This window comes from Pelobates fuscus, chromosome 5 (genome assembly GCF_036172605.1).
Source record: "Pelobates fuscus isolate aPelFus1 chromosome 5, aPelFus1.pri, whole genome shotgun sequence".
NCBI lineage: Eukaryota > Metazoa > Chordata > Amphibia > Anura > Pelobatidae > Pelobates > Pelobates fuscus.
In genome coordinates this window covers 44,523,821-44,549,900 of record NC_086321.1, presented here as the reverse complement: position 1 = coordinate 44,549,900, position 26,080 = coordinate 44,523,821, and the positions used below count along the sequence as shown (strand labels likewise).

Genomic DNA, 26,080 nt, shown 5'->3' with positions numbered 1-26,080 from the left:
AACGGAACCCATACCCACGCTACAGGCCCTGCTCCCACTCCTGGGCACATACGGGACGGTCTCGGGATACAAAGTGAACGTAGAAAAATCCAGTGCTCTCCCAATAAACCTCACACAACCGGACTTAAACAAAATCATCTCAGAACACCACATACGTATTACACCAACATGCCTTTCGTATCTGGGCATCAAATTACCGACAGACATAACTACACTCCACAGACTAAACTACACACCTATGATAGAAAAACTCATCTCGGACATGGAGACCTGGGCGGACAAACCCATATCCTGGATAGGGAGAATACATTCAATCAAAATGAATGTCCTGCCCCGAATTTTATTTCTTTTCCAGGCACTACCCGTACCCATCACGAAACATAACCTCATCCCCCTACAACGAGCAATAGACAGGTTCATATGGCAAGATAAGAGGCACAGAGTAGCCCGCAACATACTGTATCGCCCCAGATCGAGAGGAGGGTTAGGACTACCCCACCTACACTTTTATTACATAGCTGCCCAGATGGCACAAATAGCCCTATGGCACACCCCCCCAGAGACCAGACGGTGGGTAGATCTGGAATCAGCACTAATGAGATCCGACCTCCCACAATTCTACATCTGGACGCCAAAGGAGCACAGAGCGCTCCTGAGAACGGCGTGCCCGGCCATCACCAACTCTATCCAATTATGGGACACCTATGCCATCAAATACGAACTCACCACAGCGACTTCCCCTCTTACCCCAATTTACCGTAACAGGGCATTCACACCAGGCATGAGACCCCGGGACTTTAGGGGCCTGGAACACGCAGGACTCCAGAGGGTGCACCAACTATACACCGGAGACACGATAGTAGCATTCCCAGATCTACAATCCAGAACAACCTTGAAGCCAGCCGACTTCTTTAGATATTTACAACTCAGACACTACGCAGCCCAAGCGATGGTGAAAACCGCCGCTAAAACCACTCCAACCTTCTTTGAACGCATCTGCCTAGCGGAACAATATCAAAGAGGCTTAATCACCCAGCTGTACTCCCACCTCTGTTCCACCACACGGGAATGGGGGACCCTGCAATACACTGTTAAATGGGAAACTGACTTGGGGGAGACCCTAGAGGGTATAGACTGGCAGGATATTTGGGAAGCTAATGCCAAAACCTCCATCTGTGTAACGATGCAAGAACAGGCATATAAGACGATGCTCAGATGGTATACTACCCCGGTCCAACTCTATCACATGAAGAAAACACCCACAGATCTCTGTTGGCATAACTGCGGAGAGAAGGGGACTTATGCACACATGTGGTGGTATTGCCCCACGATAAAAATGTACTGGGAAAACATCCAGAAGCTTGTATCGCAGATTTTAAATAGACCAATAGGCCTAGACCCCTGGACCTTCCTCCTAGCCAGACCCCTTGACGATTTGCCCAGACAAGAACAACAATTACTCAACAAGATAGCGCTAGCTGCAAGAAAGGCACTGGCCCAAACTTGGTTGCAGCCCACCCCCCCACCATTGTCCACGGTGCTCAACAAAATCAAAGAGTGCCATCTCATGGACAAATTAACGGCCCAAACGAGAGGCACCATGAAAGCATTCACAAAGGTATGGGAACCATGGGATAATTACACGGACGACTAAGTAGTCACAAGTGACATCCAAGACCACCCTTTCCTCCCCCCCCCACCTTCCGACCAACAGTTTTCCACCACCCCTTCCCTCAATTCTAGGCCGAACTCACCGGTAACTCGGCCTATACGTTCAACACACCCGCACCATTGCAACGGAACGTTAATGTTGTAAAATTGTTATTTGGTCAAAAGTTGTAAGCTAAAGTTATCACTGTTCCTAAGTGTTGTTCATACTTTAATATCGAAAAACGATGACAGACAGATGTTTAATACGTATGATCTAAATGGCTGATTATGTAAACCACTTGTACTTTTTTAAGGCTTCTGCGCAAGCCATATAACTGCATAACCTACATATGTCTGTCATTGACAAAATAAAGAATTATAAAAAAAAAAAAAAAAAAAGTAAAACCCACCCGGCATGACATCAAAAATCAATGTTCTGTGTTGACAAAAGGAAACTATATGAAAGGCTATAAAAAAAAGGCTGTTCCAAGGAGATCAGTCATGCTAAAAGGGAATTCCCCAAATCCAAATAGAGTCTAATTTAATACACTGCAGGACTTAACACATTTCCGTGAAATCTAGAAGCTAAGTACCACATTGCACAGAAGGCAGTATTCTGGACTCCAGGTCCAATTTCTAAGTTGCCATGGAGACATAGCAGCTTTGCTTTGTGAAGCCCTGGATTACGGTAAAAAAAAAAAAAAAAAAAAAAAAAACAGATTATAGGCACAAACTAAATGTGTAAGCAGCATTAATTTCTTATGCCTTAATACATGAGTCTGTCCTCTATAAAAAATAAAAAATAAATTAAAATCAAAAGCATTTGCAAGTGAGAATTCTTAGCATGTGTTAAGTCCAACCAGAACATAATTAAACATAATGCAGGCATGAGGAGTGATAGCAATTTGCTGAATACCTTTTCGGATAGGTCGGTAAGCTTCCAGGAAATAAGGCTTAAGATACACCTCAAACAGATTGCCAGTGATTCCTTCCACAGTGTCATCTATGGGTAAAACATGGATTCGTTTGCCATACTTCACATCTGGGCAGGCCTGGATGCTATAAAAAAATAAAGAAAAATAATTAAGTAAAATAGTAAATCTAATTAAATACACTGCAATACATCATGATATAATAAAATTACAAATAATGCTTTGAGATATCAAGCAGATAGGATTTAATTGCTTTGTTATCTTTGTAAATGTAAATCATGATGTGTGTATTACAGAGGTGAGGTGCATTGCAGGGCCAGGAGTTTCAAGCAGGAATTTTTGCTAATGGATAAAGTACACATTACAGAAAACAACATACAGTGATTGTTTAAGGGTTTGGGTGTTAGCCCTCTCCCTTACATGGAATACATGAACCGTGTAAAGTGCAGCTCTAATAAAAAGAAAAAACTATATACAAAAACCAGTAGCAACTTACCCCTTAGGTTAGTACAGCATGGATAGTCGTATATACATAAAAGGCAAAAAAAAAAAACACAAAAAAGTGAAATATACTCACCTTAACAATATTTCCCTATTATATGTTTTGTTTCTGTCCCCCTTTTTTTTTTTTATAATTCTTTATTTTTGAGTGCATGAGTGATCAAAGCTGCTTACTCTGCCACAATAGCTTTCGGAAGCATGGTCATAACACAGCAATTTTCAGATATGGCATTTACGTAGTGCACATTTTTAGTATATAGATATACAGTCAAATTGTGGACGTCTAAAGGTTACACATTAGAGATTGAACTTAAAACATAATAACAGACTAGAGTAATGAACAGGCGAATGTCGCTATAGTAAGATAGCGTCAGCATTAATATTAAACAAGATGTATACAGGCTAGACAATTGATTTCAGGCTGCGCTTCAGTTGAGGGAGTTAAGTGTGTGGTGTATCTAGTGGCCTACGAGGAGCCGTGTAGTGCAGCGTAGGGGAGTGCAGGAGAACTAGCCTAGTGAACTGGCATTGCAAGGTGGTTTGTATGAGTGGTTGATAAAGCTTGCTAGCTGGACATGAGGTGACAATATCCTGTATGTAACGGTACTGTTGCCTGTGCAGGCGATTTGGAGATAAATATATGCTCAATATGGCTAAGCCCCAGTTAAGCATGTATTCCTACTGCAATTAAGTAGCAGACCTATCGTGAAAGCATAATTACATGCTATGTGGGACATGTGTGTGGTTACTGCTGGTGTTAGGCTAATAGGATAATCATGCGTTTTTTTTTTTAACTTATGGTACAAGGTGGACAAAAAAGGTTAGGCAATAGCTAGGCATGTGGGGGTTTTCTGTCCCTTTTATGTATATACGACTACCCATACTGTACTAACATAAGGCTAAGCTGCAACTGGTTTTTGTATATAGTTTTTTCTTTTTATTAGCGCTGCACTTTACACTGTTCTATTCCATGTAAGGGATAGGGATAAAACCTAAACCCTTAAACAATCACTCTGTGTGGTTTGCTGTTTAATTTGTGGGGAATATGAGTACCCATATAGTGCTTAAGCTGCTAATACCTATTTTGAATTATAATTATATGCACCTGTACAATTCACACATATCTTTGCTTTGTTACAGTACACATTACAACTTAAAAGGAAACACAGACATTTCTTTCTAACACATGCGTTTATTCTTGCCTCTTCAGATTTACAGGCCAAACTATAAGAGAAGCATAACAAGACTTAACAACTTACCTTTCATCTCATGCCAGTCCTGCCACATCTACTACTCTGCCTCTGGCTGAGATCTTTAGGGACAATCTCAGCCAATTCAAAGCATCTTCATAGAGCAGGACCTACTGGGCATAGGCGCCAAAAGCCACACTGCGCTAGCCATTCAATTTCACATCAAAAAGGGAGCATACAGTTTATTCATGTGGAGGATGCCAAATGTCAATATAGCATATACTGCAGGACAATAATAGGAAGCAACTCTAGTGACTTTGATGCCACTCAAAGTCATTAGAGGTGTTTCCAGGTACAAATGTAAACACATACGAGACTGCAGGGACCAGCTCTTTGCACCAAAACCACTATAGTAAAGGAACACACCAAGCATCATAATCACTACAGTACACTGTAGGACTTATGGTACCTGGAGGGTCCTGTTGCTCCTCCCATGAAGAGTAGTTTACCAACATTTTGACCAATTTGCTGTGTAGGGCGAGAAGCTCATCCTAGGAGCTTCTATTAGTTATCCAAAGCGAAGGTCAGCTCATTGGCTGGAAGAATCAGCTGAAAACTGGGCTTCACCAAGGCCAAGCTTTCAGCTCCCATAGAGACAGGGAGTGGTGCAAATGGTTTGAGTACTCTCATGGCGAGTTAAGGAATGATAAAGCTCTCATGGGACCATAACCATTAAAGCGTACTTTAGTTATACTGGTTCTTGTTCTTTAGAGTTTCCCTTCAGCACAGCTTGTGGGCAGTACACCATTCTGGTAAGAAAACGATCTACACAACACGGATTGAGTTTAATATTTTACCATTTTAAGAACATTAAACCTTTCAGTGCAGGTGTGTTTTGTTTTTTTACTATGAATCTGGAGGTGTGTTTCCCTTTTCGAATAGTCAAAGATTATCAAAATTTGTGATTTTCATATTTTGGATAGCAAAGCACCAAAATTGTTAATGAGAGCAGCATACCTGATCACATCTCCAAGTCGCACTCTCAGGTTATTACGAACAACTCTGTTCATACGGATCTTCTCATCTGAGCAGGTGTCATCTGACAGGACAATGCAAACAGCTTCTCGTCTCTTCTTACCCTTCAGGAGAACGGTGTCTCCTCTAAACAACTGGAGTTCATCCATCTTTCCCTATAAGATGAGTCACAATTGGAAGGTCAACAGGATTTTAAAAAAGCAATACTTTAACTGGAGTTTCAAACATACACTGTTAAGAGTTAAATACCCCACATAATATTACAATAATTTTACCTGAGACAGGGACACCACACTGTTGTCCTCATTGATGGCTTCATCAACAATCAACCTGTTGGGACGGTTTTTCTGCTTGAGAATTGCAGTAGATAAGTCATCTGCTTTGGGACTGTGAAAGAGGGGAAAGTAAAAGTGAAAAGTGTGCAAACAAAAAAATCAAATACAAAAATCGGTGAAAAAACATGCTATGGGTGTGGGTGAATTTATGAAGAAAAAAAAAGAAAAAAAAAAGAAAATTGGGCCAATAAAAGGATAATTACATTTTGCGTTTGAGACCAGTAATAGGTTAACAAAAACAGTATTGCTGTAGGTCTAACTTGCGGCAGTAAACAAAACAAACCCTTAACAGATGGATATGTGCACACACAAAAAAGAAAAGCTGTCAGGATACTAAACATTTACGATTAGAACTCTGATCTGCATAACACAAAAACACACTATAATCTGCAACTATAAAATAGTGTGAAGAAAGCATTTAACAAAAACAAAATAGTTTCATGCTTTAATAACATAGGTTATAACCAAAATGGAAAGCAAATCCAGCTCCTGGCCTTTCCTTTAATATCGCCCCATGTTCTAACGCTCTCTCATTACATAGCAGTCCATCTCTTCAAATAGGCAAAACCTCAATAATAAAGCAGCTCTTAATAGTCATAAACTCTATAAATAAAACAGGAAAACCTATTAATATGAAAAACAACTATAATACTGAATTCCTTATATAGCAGCCCCCCTCTTTTTTTTTTTAAGGTTTTATTGGAGGGAGGAATACTGTACCACCAAGTATTCCTGAATGAACAAAATACCAGAGATATGAGAACCTAGGCCAGACATGCTCATCAATACTAGCAAGAAAGGTGCAATAACATGAAAAGCATCTTCAGCCATTTGCCAACAGTAAATTTCCAAATGCCATGGCTTGTCATCCATATTCAACTCCAAACCCATCAAAACATTTGCCGATTTGGAGACTCTGGAATATTCATCCAGGAACGACATCACATCACGGATTGAACATAACATTGTGCTTTTCATGCTCCATACCCTTACTCTTATCTTAAAGGGATACTCTAGGCATCCACATTTTGTTGTGCAATGTGTATGTTAGATTATAGTAATTTACTTGCTGGATCATAAAACATGTTGTCCTCCATTAGCCAACAAGGCCAATTCTGATTTTTGCTCCGATAATGATATAGGTCATGTTGTCTACACTGAAAAATTAAATGAGAGTTGTGGTTCAGAAATCCCTGAAATTTATAAAACCGTGCTGTAAAAGAAGTTATGTGGAAAGCTCTTACTGGCATAAAATGTCACACTTACGCAATTAGCAGTACTTTGTTTGGGAAAAGGGGAAGGAAAAATAATTGAATAACACAAACCTTATTTAAGATTAGATCAGTTTAGAAGAAAGAATCACTAATAAATTTACATAGCATGGTTTTTAGGTAGATTTGCAGTTGGGGGCGTTGGAACTCCACTCATGGACTAGTGTTACTTATATGAAGGTAGCCTGTAATACTTATAGTGTCAGGAATACAAACATATTCCTGACAGTGCTGAAATGGCCATTTAGGTCACTGCCCCCCTTTGCTGGGGAGTGAAAAGGTTACCTTTCTCGCAGTCTCCCCACGGCTGGTTCCACCTTCACTGCTGAGATGATCATGCTTGACAATCTTAGTCAATCCAATGTTTTCCCATAGGAAAGCAATAGGAGAGCATTGGGCACTTACTGCAAAACACATCTCTGCACTATTCAGCATCTCCTCCTAAAGATGCACCAAATCAATGCATTTCTTTGAGGAGCTTTCAGTATCTCCATGCTGAACGCAAGTGATGCACACCATGCAGTAAAAAAATAAAAACCTTTATTTACATTGCTAAGACTGCAGGGACATGCTATAGACATCAGTACCACTACATTAAGCTGTATTTTTCACTTTCACACCAACTTCTCTCATTACTAAAATATCCATATCCTTCTGCTTACCTGTCCCTGGGAACACCATCTTCATTACCTCCACTTTACTCCCCTCACCTCTCTATTCATCCCATGCACTCTACATATACCTTTCCATTCTATCTAATCCAACTCCTCTATATACATACTCTCATACCAAAAAAAAAACAAAAAAAAAAACTTTCAAATGCTACTCCCATCTTCACTTCTTTTCCATCCTTCTGCTCCTAGCAGCTGGTGATGTCTCTCCAAACCCACCACGTACCAACTCAAGGAACCACACCAATCTCATACCCATCTCATGTTACTCTTCATCTAAATCCTCTTTCAATACTGCCCTCTGCAATGCAAGCTTGGTTAGCAATATTACAAAATCCACTGCTGTCCACGACCTCTTTATCTCTCATTGTCTCCCTCTGACACTGCTACCACCCCTGCATCTTTATCCTTTGGTGGTCTTCAACTTACCCAAGACAATCTGAATGTTAAGGTGGTGGTGTATTTCTCTTCTCACCTCACTGCTTCTTCAAACCTCTACCCACTCCACCTTCTCTCTCTCTATCCCATCATTTGAAGTTCATTTGATTCGCCTCTTCAAACCCTTCTCTGCTAACATTGCTGTTATTTATTGCCCCCCTGGTTCCCTCTCCTCGTCCTTGACCACTTTGCTGCCTGGCTAACCTACTTCATCTCTTCTAATATTCCATCCCTAATCACTAAAAGATAAGGGAGAGGAACATTAAGGGGAATGAGGGGTGGGGAGGGGAGTTCCTGCACACCCACACCCACACCCAGCATTTACAAATCAAATACTGCATCCACTACACATACATATAAAAAGTAAAAAAAAAAAAAAAACCTGACTGCAAAATTGTGCTTCAAACTGGGTTTTTTTGCCTTCTTTTGGATCAACAGCAAAAAACAAATGTGAGGAAGGCTGAACTTGATAGACGCAAGTCTCTTTTCAGCTATGTAACTGGCATGTATATTTTGTGCATGTACCACTTACTAAAATAAAAAAAAAGATTTGCTAAAAACAACATTTTTCCTCAAAACTGTAAATGTACAGATTATCGGTAAACTATCGGCCTGAAAGTTCAGATTATCGGTATCAGCTCTAAAAAAAAAAAAAATACAAAAAAATACAAAAACAAACAAAATGTCGGTCGATCCCTAGTGGCCACCCCCCAAAACTAACCTTACAGCCAATAGCTTTGCATGCTACTTTACCAACAAGATTGAACAGCTAAGAAAAAAAATTATCTTCACCTTGCAGTTCTCTTTCTCAACCACACATGGATCATGAATTTCCAACCCTTCAGACTTTCTCCCTGGCTACTGAACAAGAGCTTAAACATACCACAGTAGTACCTATCCTGAAAAAAAAAAAAACATCTCTTAACCCGTCCTCCCCTCTACCTATCGTCCCATATCCCTGCTCCCTTTTTCCTCAAAGCTTCTGGAAAGACTTGTCTTTACCCGTTTGTCTCACTTCCTCAATTCCAACTCTCTCCTTGACCCTCTTCAATCTGGCTTCCGCCCTCTCCATTCTGAGACTGCTCTTATCAAAGTTACTAACGACCTAATCGCAGCTAAATCCAAAGGTCACTACTCCATACTAATTCTTCTTGACCTCTCTGCTGCCTTTGACACCGTTGATCATTCTCTCCTTCAAACTCTTCAAATCACTCGGTCTCTATGACGGTCTTCTTGTTGTTTCCCTCTGATCTCTCGCAAAGCTTATTCAGTGTCTCCTTTTCTAATACCTCCTCCCCTTATCCGGTCTCGGAGTTACCCAAGGCTCTGTCCTCGGTCCCCTTCTATTTTCTCTTTATACTGCCTCTCTTGGCAAACTTATTACCTCATTTGGATTTCACTACCACCTGTACACTGATGACACCCAGATATATAGCTCTCCTCCCCGGACCTCTCCCCTGCCGTCCTGCAACGTGTCACTGCTTGCATTTCTTCCATCTCTGACTGGATGTCCTCCAGCTTTCTAAAACTCAATCTCTCTAAAATGGAGCTCCTTGTCTTTCTTCCTCCTAATACTGATCATCCTCTTTCACTCTCCCTTCAAATTAGTGGTATCCACATAAGTCCATCCTTGCAAGCGCGCTGTCTTGGCGTCATACTTGATTCTGGCCTCACCTTTGAGCCTCACATCCAGAATGTTGCCAAATCCTGTAGATTCCACCTTAAAAACATAGCCTGCATTAGCCCCTTTCTCACGCAAAATGCTCCCAAGGAGCTTGTCCATGCTTTAGTAATTTCCCCTATGGATTAATGTAACTCTCTCCTAATTGGTCTTCCCAAAAGCCGTATTGCCCCGCTATAGTTTGTAATGACTGCTGCCGCCAGACTTATTTTCCTCTCTAGTCGGTCCTCTCACACCTCACCCCTCTGTCAGTCCTTACATTGGCTTCCTGTATCCTATAGGAGTCAATTCAAAGTGCTAACCCATACATATAAAGCACTGAACAATTCTAGCCCCTCTTATTTCTCTACATAGATCCATAGGTATGCCCATTTCTTTGTCTCTGCGCTCTGCCCGTGACCTTCTCCTTTCTACTGCTCGCACCCGTATGGCCAACTCACGCTTGCAGAACTTTTTGCGGGCGGCTCCCTTTCTATGGAGTAGCCTGCCTACTGCCATCAGACTCTTTCCTAGTCTTCAATCGTTTAAGAAGTGCCTTAAAACCCAACTCTTTAAGAAAGCTTATGGCCTCCCAGAGTAACCTCTACCTCACATACCTGTCTCTTGTGCTCTCCTAAAGGGCAGCAGTCTACTCTCTCCTCCAGCTCTGCTTCACTCCCACCTTATTTGATTGCCATTTCCTGTCCTAATTTGTTTTATACCACACCTCCTATAGATTAAGCTCGTTTGAGCAGGGTCCTCTTCAACCAATCGTTCCTGTAAGTTTTCTTGTAATTGTCCTATTTATAGTTAAATCCCCCCTCTCATAATAATGTAAAGCACTACAATATCTGTTGGCGCTATATAAATGGCAATAATAACAATAATAATAATAATAATAATAATAATAGAGACTATAGTGTCTATTTCAGCTTGCTAATATTTGTTTACTGGGAAACCAAGCACACAGTTTTTAGTTACCAAGAAAGCTTTAGTAAGTAAATACACATGACATTTTGCAAGGAGTGCTCCATTATATACACTCCACGTGGAAACACTGTCTGTACATTATTAAACAGTAGAAACACAATGAAAAGGTATTACTCCAGGATGGGAATGACTTGCATATATTGTGTAAAGCAAATTTTGCAACAGTAGCAAAACAGGGAGTAAATGTAAAAACAAAGGCCACAATTACAAAAGGAGTATATAAACTTTCATGATAATAAACAGACATTAAATAATCTTAACCGGGGGCGGAGCCTGACCGCCGATCGGATCAGACATACTCTCCCAGTGGGGGTCATCCCAGTCCCCCACGGGCGACCACCACTGCATACAGCAGCGCCTCAACACCCGTCCTGCCGAGCATCACGGACTGGGCGGTGTACCCCAAGATAGCTGACCACCAACTGCCTCGTGCACAGTACAATGTGGAAACCGAGCAGAACACATGGGAGCTTGGGCAATACAACACGGCAAAGTTGGCTTCTGTGATAAGCTATCCACCCACCCAACCACGTCTAAAGCACCGACTGTGGTGAATATGTGGATACAGAAGGGGCGGGTGATGAGTGGGACCCCCCTGGGCGTTCCTTGCATAGCACCACTACAACCCCACACGTTGGATTTAAGCTTGTCGCCTTACGATGACATACAGACATACATACATACACACACACATATATACATACACACACACATATATACACACACACACACATATACACACACACACACATATATACACACACACACACATATATACACACACACACACATATATACACACACACACACATATATACACACACACACACATATATACACACACACACACATACACACACACACACATATATACACACACACACATATACACACACACACATATATATACACACACATATATACACACACACATATATATACACACACATATATACACACACACATATATACACACACACATATATACACACACATATACACACACACACACATATACACACACACACACACACACATATACACACACACACACACACACACACATATACACACACATATACACACACATATACACACACATATACACACACACATATACACATATATATATATATATATAGCAGCATGCACCGGCAAGCACCTAGCCTGCACCGGCAAGCACCTAGCCTGCAATACTCAGTTCATAGCCTGCACCAGCTTGGTCGCACACCCGAAGACACCCAGCATGATAACTTGTGATTAAATATGTACTGATCAGGCACACCTTGCTTGAATAATGAGTGTTTTCTTGACAAAGTGGCTGACTCGCTTAGGAGTTACACATGTTTAATGTTATTGTACACAACTTTTGTTTTTCTGCTTCAACTCTTTTCATGCTGTACCTGTACTCAATATTCTGGATTACTCAATTAATATAAAATTGTGCAAGTACTAACGTATACCCCGTTGTAACAAATGTTTGACAAGCATGAGGATTGCCGTTGGGGTACCCCATTCACGCGTGTTTTTTCTCATATGCACTGCAAAAAAAATAAAAAAAATAATAATCTTAAACTTTTTTCTTTTATTTCGGTATATGGAGCATAAAGCACTTTTACCAAAATGTGTGTGTTTGTTTTTTTAATGAAAAGGACAAAAAAAACACAACATGAACACTAACTACCCAGGGTTTGCCACTAAGTAGCTACTAAAAAGTCTTGGTTGTCTACTTTTGCCAATGTTATGCCATGATGGGGTTTTCATTCCTGGGCTGCCATACCGTTTTAAAGGCAACATAGGCCCAGCAAACCAATCTGTCAAATTTCAATGTGTATAAACTGAAAAAGAGAAAATTCCTATATTTGTTCCCTGAACTACCCAAATCCCCATAAAACCTGTACAAGGGGGGTACTGTTGTATCCGTAAGACATGACTGAAGACAAATGTGTATTTTATTGCAGTAAATGCCAACAGTATTATGACATTCACAGTTAAAATGCAATGCAGAATATATATATATATATATATATATATATATATATATATATATATATTCAGAATTTGGACTATGGCCCCATCCTTAAAGGGACATTATAGTCACCCAGACCACTTCAGCTCAATGAAGTGGTCTAGGTGCAAGATCCCTCAGGTTTTAACCCTTCACACGTAAACATAGCAATTTCAGAAAAACTGCTATGTTTACATTAGTGGTTAATCCAGCCACTCGGGAGCTGACGGCAGGGGAGGAGAGGTCACAAGCACCGAGGGGGCCTGGCACTGGATTAAGGTAAGTGGATGAAGGGGTTTTAACCCCTTCAGCCCAATGGTAGCGGGACCCTGAGGATGACAGTGTCAGGAAAACAATAGTGATCCTTTAAGGTGTTAGAAGAAAGCACCTAATACATAGTTTGTGTTTTTAAATGGATGATCCTGTGCTGAAAAAGTAATAAACTGCAGGGATTATGGTCTTTTGAGTGTATTTAAAAGGAATACTCCAACCCACTGTAATGGAACCAGGAGTGTCCTGACACCATCCCACATTAGGCAATCTGTTTAAGAACGGTTACAACTTACCTGCATCCCACTAGGTTGCCCGACAATGCCTACTCTGCTGCTGGAGGCTCCTGCAAGGAAAGTTATCAAATCCTTCTTAAGAGGTTTGACTACATACTCTGGGAGAGTGCCAGAGCACTCCTGGATCCAGGGATGTGGAGTAGGAAGTGATTTTGGTTTACTGGAGTCAGTAAAAAATATGTGTTGCCAATATGCTGACATACAAGATGACCCTGCAAAATTAGAGGTGTTATGTAGCTTTAAGCCTATATTAGCCAGATAAGTCGACCCCCACATTAGTGTGCAAAATTTGGGCAAAGGCTAGGTCTACGAACTCGAACACTTACAAACATCACCACTACTTTGGGCTGTAGTGGTTAGAGTGCTTGGAGTGTTCCTTTAATGGTGAACAATTAAAGAGGAATAGTCCTTAAAATAAATAAATAAAATCGACCCTGATTCCTAACCACATGTGGGACAGGTGCTCTTAGGATGCTGAATGGGAGAACAAAGGGACCTGGAATGGTCTGAGAACAGACTATATTCATTTTTACAGGTGGATAAAGGGGATGAGATAAGGCAGGAAAACCCTTTGATACTCAAACCTTCTCTACATCTGACATAGTAGAAATATCTAGCAAATCTACAAAAGGAACTGAGTGCAGGTCTGTAGAACAGTCCTACAGTAGTATGACATTGTAATTTGGTATTAACCGAGGTGGGGGAATAACAAAATGTTTATTCACCTAACCTATTTCAGGTCGCTGGAAAAAAACTTCTAATACATAATTACTTCCTTGAATGTGCCCAACATCTGTTACTTTCTATTCTCTGCTGAAAGGGAGTGACTGAATTGTATAAAACAAAGTGCAAAAAGTCCAACATCTTTTGCATTAGATAACCCAGCCCTCACTATATGACCAAGCAGCAGTTGTTTGAAAGAAGCAGCTAATGATCTACATGAGTTTACCAATTTTGCATTGAATTTGAGAGATTTGTTGAGAACTTTTTTTATACCACTGCCTCCTATGTGTACTATAGTCAGTTATATGGGTTATATTTGTTCAGTGCTAGTACTTGTGTTAAACTTTACAATTTCACTGTGAAGGCTGCTTCCGGTATCTACCACAATATCTGCAAAAAGAACAGTAATAGGACACCCACCATTCAGTAATGCACATGCCATCATCTCTTGTTACATTCTATTCGTTTAAGTGGCAATATTTTACAAAAACGACGCATGCCCCTCCATTCCCCCACTCAGTGGCACCATAGGGCAAACATTGCCGTTGCTTATCATGTGCATAGATAGGCATCCACTGTATTATCTATGAAAGATTGTATAGTAGCCACAAATGCACACACAAAGTCATTGAGGACAAAATGCCTTAATCCTGTTGATTTATTGTTAAAATTCTTTAATTATTAAGTTGCCTAGAATGCCCTAAAGTGGAACTCTAAACAGCATATCCACTACATAACACTGAGTGATAATTGTGCCTATTATGCCACTCCAAGCATCATAACCACTACAGGCCATTTGTTCTGGGCTGGCTAATGACTGCTGAAGTGGTCATGGTGTTTGGAGTAACTCTTTATTCACATAGAGAATGTATTTGTGGCTGAAAAACAAAGAGTCTGTATAAAACAACTTGCCAATTTAATAGAAACTTCTCAGAAGCTATTAACTTTCCAAATAGTTGTATCCCTTATTTATCAGTAATGATAGTAGAGTGCTCATTGAGGTTCATGGGCTATCCATTGAAAATAACGTGAGAACTAAGAATAATAATAGAGAAAACTTTCACTTTCTTTCTAGGCTCTGCAGAGTCTGGGGAACTGGGGCAAACAACCAAGCTGAACCCAAGAGGCAGTAATTGCCTTGAAAAGCATTTACAATGACCTGCATTGGAAAGTCTCTAAGTAGACAGAGAGTCTGCCACTATCCTTCTCCGGTCAAGAATTGTTAAGACAACTTACCTTGGGTCCTTTGAGAACCGTAGTACAGTTCATTGAAAAAAGTAGGAGGAGGGAGAGGGGAAGACAAGCCCGCAATATCTTTGCTTAGAAGAAAACATGTGTTTTCCCCCAGTTATGCAAGTGCCGGTTTCTACTTCAATCTGGACTTTTATAAACTATATAGGAACACTATAGGGTCAGGAACACAAACATGTATTCCTGACCCTATAGTGCTAAACCCACCATTTAGGTGGCTTGCCTCCCCACGCCCCACTTAGCCCCATTAAAACTTTACTTTTCCCGAGCGCTGTGCGGGTCTGCTGGCACTGGTCCCGCCCCCTTGGTGACATTAGATTTGCAGATTTTTAGCCAATCCAAAGCATTCCAGTGGGGAAAGCATTGGATTGCCTAAAATCAGCAAAGGGGCAGGGCCAAACTGTTTTGGCCAATCAGCACCTCCTCATAGAGATGTGTGGAGACTCTGAACAGCAATGCTGCCTACTGTGCAGCACTGCCCCAGGAAGCACCTACACTGACCATCTGAGGAGTGGCCACTTGGAGGTGTCCCTAGGAGCAATGCAGTATTTGCATTAAAATGCCTGAAGGCAATGATTATACTCACCAGAATAACTACATTAAGCTATAGTTGTTCTGGTGACTATAGTGTGCCTTTAACAAATAAGGTAAATATACTCCAGACTGAACCTGATGTGCATTTTGTGTCTGGAGTGTTCCTTTTAAAAGGTTTTACTACTTACAATGGTGGTGTGCTTGTAGTGTTCCTTTAACAGATGTATGTCCTATGTATTTGTGAGGTGTGAAAATTAAATAAGGAGATATACAAACATGTCAGAAAGTTTTAAATGGATGTTGGCAGTGTTTCTTTAAAAGACATTAAAAAGAAACAAAAAAAAAAATCTTAACTTATAGGTGATTTCCAAAGTTTTACTCAATGGTGTAAATTGCAGAGAAGAAGTGATAGCTCTTAATATAACTGGCTGCCACATAAGGAGCACGCAGTGATGATGTGCAGAGATTTGTAAAACAAGAACTGGTGTGAAATCAAGTAATGTCAATGACTAGGATATTTTGGACATGTCATGGACTGCTATGTAATCATCCAACAATTTGTGTATGGCAGGTTTGAAAAAACATGGACTAGAAAGTGATCAGCATATACTGAAAGTAGTGTAACTACTAACCTGGCTAACATGTATGACATGTACTTAATATATTGACCATGGCTCAGACCTCATTTGACATGTAAGCAGGATATGATCGACATGAAAAGTGGTGAGATGAGATGTGAAGCTGCTGATGTATAGGACATGTACCTAGTATGTATTGACAGAGGCACAGAGCTGGCCAGAGAGTTTAAAATGATAGAAGATTTGTAGAGGTGGTTTATAGGGGTGGCAGAGCTGGCTTATAAATTGTGACAGAGCTGGCTTATAACAGATGTCCGTTATTATTGGCATTTATGTAGCGCCAACTTAGGGCAATGGCTTATTATAGAGATGGCTGAGCTGGTTTATATTCAATAGTTGAGAAGGTCTACCAGCGATGGCAGGGCATCAGTGATTATAAAGCTAGTTTATAAATGCTGATTAAGCTAGTTTATAAATGCTGATTAAGCTAGTTTATAAATGCTGATTGAGCTGGTGTATCAGTGATGGCAGTGCTGGTGTATCAGTGATGGCAGTGCTGGTGTATCAGTGATGGCAGTGCTGGTGTATCAGTGATGGCAGTGCTGGTGTATCAGTGATGGCAGTGCTGGTGTATCAGTGATGGCAGTGCTGGTGTATCAGTGATGGCAGTGCTGGTGTATCAGTGATGGCAGTGCTGGTGTATCAGTGATGGCAGTGCTGGTGTATCAGTGATGGCAGTGCTGGTGTATCAGTGATGGCAGTGCTGGTGTATCAGTGATGGCAGTGCTGGTGTATCAGTGATGGCAGTGCTGGTGTATCAGTGATGGCAGTGCTGGTGTATCAGTGATGGCAGTGCTGGTGTATCAGTGATGGCAGTGCTGGTGTATCAGTGATGGCAGTGCTGGTGTATCAGTGATGGCAGTGCTGGTGTATCAGTGATGGCAGTGCTGGTGTATCAGTGATGGCAGTGCTGGTGTATCAGTGATGGCAGTGCTGGTGTATCAGTGATGGCAGTGCTGGTGTATCAGTGATGGCAGTGCTGGTGTATCAGTGATGGCAGTGCTGGTGTATCAGTGATGGCAGTGCTGGTGTATCAGTGATGGCAGTGCTGGTGTATCAGTGATGGCAGTGCTGGTGTATCAGTGATGGCAGTGCTGGTGTATCAGTGATGGCAGTGCTGGTGTATCAGTGATGGCAGTGCTGGTGTATCAGTGATGGCAGTGCTGGTGTATCAGTGATGGCAGTGCTGGTGTATCAGTGATGGCAGTGCTGGTGTATCAGTGATGGCAGTGCTGGTGTATCAGTGATGGCAGTGCTGGTGTATCAGTGATGGCAGTGCTGGTGTATCAGTGATGGCAGTGCTGGTGTATCAGTGATGGCAGTGCTGGTGTATCAGTGATGGCAGTGCTGGTGTATCAGTGATGGCAGTGCTGGTGTATCAGTGATGGCAGTGCTGGTGTATCAGTGATGGCAGTGCTGGTGTATCAGTGATGGCAGTGCTGGTGTATCAGTGATGGCAGTGCTGGTGTATCAGTGATGGCAGTGCTGGTGTATCAGTGATGGCAGTGCTGGTGTATCAGTGATGGCAGTGCTGGTGTATCAGTGATGGCAGTGCTGGTGTATCAGTGATGGCAGTGCTGGTGTATCAGTGATGGCAGTGCTGGTGTATCAGTGATGGCAGTGCTGGTGTATCAGTGATGGCAGTGCTGGTGTATCAGTGATGGCAGTGCTGGTGTATCAGTGATGGCAGTGCTGGTGTATCAGTGATGGCAGTGCTGGTGTATCAGTGATGGCAGTGCTGGTGTATCAGTGATGGCAGTGCTGGTGTATCAGTGATGGCAGTGCTGGTGTATCAGTGATGGCAGTGCTGGTGTATCAGTGATGGCAGTGCTGGTGTATCAGTGATGGCAGTGCTGGTGTATCAGTGATGGCAGTGCTGGTGTATCAGTGATGGCAGTGCTGGTGTATCAGTGATGGCAGTGCTGGTGTATCAGTGATGGCAGTGCTGGTGTATCAGTGATGGCAGTGCTGGTGTATCAGTGATGGCAGTGCTGGTGTATCAGTGATGGCAGTGCTGGTGTATCAGTGATGGCAGTGTTGGTGTATCAGTGATGGCAGTGTTGGTGTATCGGTGATTATAAAGCCGGTTTATAAATGCTGATTGAGCCGGTTTATTCAGTGGCAGTATAGCCGGTTTATGACTGGTATTCTCTCTCGCTGTGTCCGTGGCCGGTTTCCCATTGTCTTTGTTCCAGGCCGGCTGTCATGCTGCAGGCAGTGCTGGGCCCAAGCCGGGCCTACATGACACAGCATGAAGAGGCCGGAAGGGATGTCAGCGCTCGGCCTACCGGCACCCAGCTTACCCCCACCTCCTCCCCCCAGTCACACAGCCTCATCCTCCGTCATCCCATTCCCCCCCCCCCGGGGGTCCCTGCCCGCTCCCCGGCCCCCCTGGCTGCACACTCACTCTGAGCCGGAGGCCATGCTGCTCGCTGTCCGCTCTGCCTGTGGGGGAGATTCTGGGGGGTTCCCGCCGGGGGTCACGTGCTGCTCCGGAGCCGCCTCGAGCCGCTGTGTCCGTTACGCGCTGCCTGTCGCCGCTGCCGGTCTCTGACGCTGGATTTGTCTGTCCGTGCCGCCCCCCGTACCCGGTCTGACTCTCTGTGTGTGACTGACTGCGGAGTGGGAGGAGCTCCGGCCTTGGGGGAGGGGATTCACACGAACGGGAAAGCGCTGCGTCATGCACACCTACTGGGCATGCACTGGAAAGGACTGACCAATCAGAGAGAGCCTTTCATTCCCGCCACGCCTCTTCATCCTACCCCATCACTAGGTCCTATTGGATGCCTATGACGGCTTACTGGATTGGCGGAACGAAAAGTGCATCGGTGGATGTAAAGCTGCCTAGCAACTGTAAGCTGGCGGCCTCTGATTGGTCATCGGCATCCCGAGGGGCGTGGTTTTTCAGGATGACTACAGGGTACTAACCGACACAGTGGGAGGCGGGAAAAACTGATATCTGTAACTGGTTGGGTAAAATGTCTGTCAATCAAAGTTATAGCCATTCACAGTACGCGTTAAGTTATACATACAGCGCGTGAGTCAGGAATATGCTAGTTGTAAAGGTGCAAGGAAGTGCAACATCATTTCATATAACAGTGCCCAGTCTAGCACCCCCTACTGGCAGAGCCTGGAATTACTTCATAGGATAACTCACTATTGTACATTTTCAGGATTTAAAAATTAAAGGTTCATAGATTTATTCACTAATTTCTTACAGGGTTATTCACTAAAGTGAGAATTTAAAGTCAATTTCAAATTTAAAGGAACATCATAGCGTTAGGAATACCAACATGTACTCATAATGCATGCGTCCTAACAGTCCTGATATCAGGGTCCTGTCCCACCATCCCATTTTCGTTCCCTGGTGTCTCGCCTTCATGCTGGACGCCTGGCTCACACGCCTCTTCAATTGTCAGACCGGCCTATTTCGGGGCAGTCCTGCCCATTTAGGGTTGTCACCAGGGACGCAAGTTGTGTCACTGGTGACACCCCCTCTGAAGGCAGCCCTAGCCCCGAGTCTAGCTATTCTCGGCTAAGCTGGGAGGTATGCCAAGGCTAGCGATAGCTACATACCTCCCAAGCAGTAGCGTAACTACCAGGGGGCAGATGGTGCGGCTGCTCCAGGCGCAAAAATGGGGTGGGGGGGGCCGACATCAGCAGACCAATTGGTAATTGGCTGTCACGGGGGGGCCTGGTGGACCAATTTTGCCGGCAAATTTAAATTTAGTTTTAGTCATAGTCTTTTGACTAAAACTGGACATTTCGTTTCAGTCATATTTTAGTCATCTGAATTGTTTTAGTTTAAGTCTAGTTTTAGTCGACACAACTAAAACCGAATGGGTTCAGTCAAAACCTTTATTTGTCTATTTTGCTCCTTTTGATACCGGAGAAACTGACGGAAGCCAAGCACAGAGAGATGGACACAGGTTTCTTCAGGAAGGAAGAGATTCTTTATTGGATCACCGATCGGGACTCAGAGGGACTAGCGTCACCAAAATACAGCAAAGTCTGAGTACTGAATACATAGAGTACATTCCTTATATAGCACTGTAGCTCCTCCCACAATTAACTACACCCACACATACCCTTAACCTATTTAATAAATAGAGTCTAAACTCATCCATCCGGTCTAACCACGTGGCTCATCTGATACAAAGGAGAGGGACGCGTAATTCCAGTTCTTACATTCCTGCACCTGGTCAGTACAGTGATAACAGTATCTTAGCTACGTGTAATTAACTAACTGATACTACAAACACATATACATACATATGCCTTGTGGCAATCTTAGCCTGCTAAACTTGTATTTTACTGGAATTACATCACATTCCCCCCTTTGATGCCTCTGATATTTCACAATTACTTGAGGCATCACTTAACCTTGGTTTGCATATACCTCAGGTTACCATGAACCAGACCAGACTTATCTTATGATGTGAATCTTTTAACACTCATCTTCCTGCATTGGTTCTCCTTGATCTAGAGCCTTATACTTATATATCGCCATTATCTGTGCAGCAGCCTTCCTCTCTGCTATACTTCCTATCAGGCTTTGCACAGACCTAACTACTAAGGGTATAAGACACGGTAGGAGTAGACACAACAGTAAAATCAGTAGGACTCCACCTACCACTGCCTTAAGCCCTCCAAACCACTCATACCAGTTACCAAACCAACTACTTGGATTGTACCCTTTCCATACCTGAGTAGGCACATGCGCTAGTTTAACCATATGGCTAGTAAGCTCAGCTATTGCTTGCCCTTCGTCATCTATTTGAAGACAGCAATTGCTCAGGTTAAACTTCCCACATACACCTCCCTCTACTGCCAAAAGGTAATCCAAGGCTAATCTATTTTGGTACACTGCTGTCCTCATCCTGGTATTATGCTTCGCTAGAAGATTGAGTGCTTGTGAGGTCTCATTAGTAATAATCTCAACCACCGCCTGTAATCTTATAATACGGTTGAGCATATAAATTGGGGTTCTATAACCAAAGGTACCATCTTCTGCCCACGTGGCTGGCCCATAATAATCTATGATACGCTGGGGAGGCCATTCATTATCTTCCCAGGTGCCTATCTCTAAGGGTCCCCTTTTCTTCCTATGATTCACATCATACACTTTAACACCTAAAGTCTCACCTGTTTCAATCGGTAACAAGAAGAAGGATGGTTTGAGCATACCCAACACACATGCCCCTTCCCAGTCCTGTGGCAACTCCGAATAGGCTTTCTTACCACAGATCCAGTACAAATTTGCTGGGGCTCTCCAGGTAGATGTGATGGATAAATCAAACCACACATCCTTTAAACTGGCATATCTAGCAAACGGGTTAGATGGTTCTGAGACATTTGAAGCCGACCACCAAGTTGTATTTTTAGTATCATCATCATAAGCTTTTTGCCCTAGACAAGTTAATTCTCCTACAGAAGTATTATACATTATTCCTTTCCTTGCTATGCAAACATAACCTATGATGGAGGTCTTTAATCTCCACTCAGATTTACCTCTAACACTCAAATGATAATCGGCTTGTGTAGATATTAGTTGGTCAACTGCCTCAGAACCGGACATTACCTCCTTTGCTTCCCAAGGCCATTGGTCTCCCATGTTAGTACCTCCACACACATAGCAGTTGGTAACATTAAGACTACCGGCAATACTTTCAGCTAGGTCAATGAACAGGTTTTTAGCGTTATGGGGGATCTTATTATCTATACTCATCTCTTCATAAAAGCAATGGTATACTTGATGAGTCTGGGAGGATACCGTATCAGTCTCTATTCCTATAAACAATAATGTCCCAGGATCTAAACCCGTCCCGTATATCTGAAACCCAAATAAATTTCCATACTTATCTAGGAACTTGTCGGGGTTATTAATAAGTATATGGACTGGGTTGCATTCCATAGACTTACAATAAGGGCTAGTCGGCAACTTAGTCACTATCATGTCTTTATCTACTGTCTGTCCCCAAGTCGCCCACCCCACACAAGACCAATATGGACAAAAGTTATAGTCTTTATTTGGGCATCTAGGACTCACATATTTATTTTTGCTACTGGGACAAATGTATTGATCGTTAGACCCATACGTCCTCTCCCATCTAAGATCCCCACATACATTCCACGGTTTTCTACCACTTGATATCGCCTTACATGCATCAAATAGCAGAACACCCGAAGAATATACGGATTCTAACACCGTCTTATTAATTAGGGTCCCCTGAGGATCTCCATTCCTGAGAGTCAACCAAATTGTACGAGGTTGATACTCTGGACTGAAGCACTTAGGTTCTCCTACTCCTAAATGGCACACACTATAGTCTATATTTAGGTATCTACATTTTGATACCTCTCCTTTACATTCGTATTGTGAATGCCAAATTAGGGTTTGGGAAATATGGTTACCTGTTCTCGTAGTCTTAATGCATACCTCACAGCTAGGAGTGTCGGTACCTCTACCTTCCTGAATATAAAAACACATGTAAATAAACACAATCAAAAGCACATCTTTCGCCGTCATCCTCAGTCTTCGTCCGTGCGATGGAACCTCAGCTTCCAGGATGTGAGGGCTGCAGGGAATGGAGTTCTGCTCGTCTTCACAGGTGTCCCTTCGAGACTTTCCTGGCTTATACACTATGTGATGGTAAGCGGACAGGCTTTATTATGGCCTTCTCACTCACACCTGTAACAATAAAATTTGTAATCCACAATAATTCCTCGTTACTCCGACTGAGTAGTGCGTTTCAACCGGATCCTGCAGGGATTCTCTGGATCTGCTGTAACTTGCCAAGAATCAACTGCTGCTGGCTTAACCCTGGAGTGATGTATCCACGGAGTCACTTCGGCTACTTTTATCGCTGTAGGGGTAGACAAAAGAACAACATAAGGACCTCTCCACTTGGGCCCTAACGGTACATTATTCCACTCTTTAATCCACACTTGATCTCCTGGATGATAACTATGAACAGGGGGATAAATATTCACAGGTAATCTATCTTGTACCCATTTCTGTACCTCCTCCATAGTCTTACCCAACTCTACAACCTGCTGCCGGGTAATTCCTTCTCCCAACTGACTCAAGTCCCCCCTTAAGTTACCAAGTACGGGAGGTGGTCGCCCATACATGATTTCAAAAGGAGAGAGGCCCATCCTTCTGGTAGGGGTACTGCGGATTCGCAATAAAGCTATGGGTAAGAGAACGTTCCACTTAAGTTGGGTTTCCTGACACATTTTAGCCAACTGGTTCTTTATAGTTCTATTCATTCTCTCTACCTTACCAGAACTCTGGGGTCTATATGCAGTATGAAGCCTCCACTTTATACCAAGCATATGAGTCAGTTGTTGTAGGCACTGATGAACAAAAGCTGGACCATTGTCCGATCCTATAGAACAGGGTAGTCCATATCGGGGTATTATTTCTCGTAGCAGGAATCTCACAACTTCTCCTGCTTTCTCTGTACGAGTAGGACATGCTTCTACCCAACCTGAATAGGTGCACACAATTACCAACAGGTAACGATGTCCACCCGATTTAGGCATCACTGTAAAGTCTATTTGTAGATCGGACATGGGGAGTCCCCCCATAAACTGGACTCCTGGTGGCTTTACTGGTCCTTGTCTTGCATTATTTTTAGCACACGTTACACATCTGCGTACAATGGCCTGAGTCAAGTTGGACAATCTTGGTATGTAGAAATGTTTCCTGAGAGATTCTTCAGTACTGTCTCTCCCAGAATGTGTCCCGTTGTGATAATTTTGGACAATTTCTACCGCTAGTGATGCTGGTATGACTATTCTTCCATCTTCTAGCTGATACCACTTGTTCTCCAAATACTTTCCCGGTTCAGTCTTTAACCACTCCTCTTCTTGAGCTGTATAAACTGGAGTCCATTGGGACAGTGGAGTTGGTATAAGAGCAGCTATATGCCCCACATACTCCTGTCTTCCTGATTCAGCAGCACGCTTAGCTGCACTATCTGCCATCCGATTTCCCTTGGTTACATCACCATCTCCTCTCAGATGCGCTCGACAATGTATGATACCGACTTCTTTCGGCTTTCACACTGCTTCCAATAGTTGTAGGATTTCAGCTGCGTACTTGATTTCTTTGCCTTCTGAATTCAGTAGTCCTCTTTCTTTATACAAAGCTCCGTGGGCATGAGTGGTTAAAAACGCATACTTAGAGTCCGTATAGATATTTACTCTTAAACCTTCAGCCAATTGTAACGCTCGTGTTAGTGCTATTAATTCTGCCTTTTGTGCTGATGTTCCTTTCGCCAGTGGCCGAGCTTCTATCACCTTGTCTATTGTTGTCACTGCATATCCTGCATAGCGGATCCCTTCTTTCACATAACTACTGCCGTCGGTGTAATATTGAACATCGGGGTTCTGGATGGGAAAATCACGAAGATCTGGTCTACTTGAAAATACTTCATCCATTACTTCCAAACAATCATGTTGACTTTCAGTAGGTTGCGGCAAAAGGGTAGCTGGATTTAAGGTGTTTACAGTCTCTAAATGCACTCTTGGGTTTTCACACAACATTGCTTGATACTTGGTCATACGGCTGTTACTAAACCAATGATTTCCTTTGTAATCCAACAACGTCTGTACTGCATGTGGGACTCGTACATAAAGTTCTTGACCCAGAGTGAGTTTATCGGCTTCAGCTACTAGCAGGGCGGCTGCAGCTACGGCTCTTAGACAAGGTGGAAGTCCGCTGGCCACTGCATCCAGTTGCTTAGACATGTAGGCAACAGGTCTTTGCCATGATCCCAAGTACTGTGTCAATACTCCCACAGCCATTCTTCTTTGCTCGTGTACATATAAGTAGAATGGTCGTGTGTGATCAGGTAGACCTAATGCTGGGGCACTCATCAAAGCCTTCTTCACATCTTCAAATGCCGTTTGCTGTTCTTGGGTCCATAAGAAGGGGTCGTGCTCTGTACCTTTGATGGCTGCGTACAGAGGTTTTGCCAGTATCGCATAGCTGGGAATCCATATCCTACAGAAGCCTGCTGCCCCCAAGAATTCTCGCACTTGTCTTCTATTCTTGGGTATTGGTATTTGGCAGACAGCTTCTTTTCTCTCTGGCCCCATAATCCTTTGACCTTCAGAGATATGGAATCCCAGATACTTGACAGTTGGCAAACACAACTGAGCCTTCTTCCTGGACACCTTGTATCCTGCCTTCCAGAGAATATGTAGTAGATCGTGCGTTGCTTGCTGACATTTTTCTTTTGTAACTGCTGCTATCAACAAGTCATCTACATATTGTAACAATACACATTCTCCTGGGATAGACTCGAAATCCAGTAGATCTTGACTTAGAGCTGAACCAAATAGGGTAGGTGAATTTTTAAACCCTTGGGGCAGTCTTGTCCAAGTCATTTGGCGTTTTGAGCCCGTTACAGCGTTCTCCCATTGGAAAGCGAAAATACATTGGCTTTCTGCGGCAATTCGGAGGCAAAAGAAGGCATCTTTGAGATCTAAGACTGTGAAGTAAGTAGCCCCGCCCGGAATTAAAGCAAGCAGGTTATATGGATTGGGTACAACTGGATGTATGCTAACAACCGCATCATTGACTGCTCTTAAGTCCTGTACAGGTCGATACTCATCTGTACCGGGCTTTTGAACAGGCAGCAATGGGGTGTTCCAGGGGGAAGTACAGAATTTTAG

At 42.8% G+C, this 26,080-nt stretch overlaps 1 protein-coding gene across 1 annotated transcript in view; it reads right to left on the bottom strand.

The window, feature by feature from the left end:
- VCP (valosin containing protein) overlaps nt 1-19,063 on the bottom strand; it is a 49,855-nt gene extending 30,792 nt beyond the window's left edge. The window contains exons 1-4 of the mRNA XM_063453787.1: nt 18,801-19,063; nt 5,584-5,695; nt 5,291-5,463; nt 2,567-2,709 (exon numbers count right to left, since the gene is read on the bottom strand). Coding sequence (XP_063309857.1) covers nt 2,567-2,709; nt 5,291-5,463; nt 5,584-5,695; nt 18,801-18,817 — 445 coding nt within the window. The 5' untranslated portion in view covers nt 18,818-19,063. The remainder of the gene's footprint in view (nt 1-2,566; nt 2,710-5,290; nt 5,464-5,583; nt 5,696-18,800) is intronic.
- Nucleotides 19,064-26,080: the final 7,017 nt, after the last annotated feature.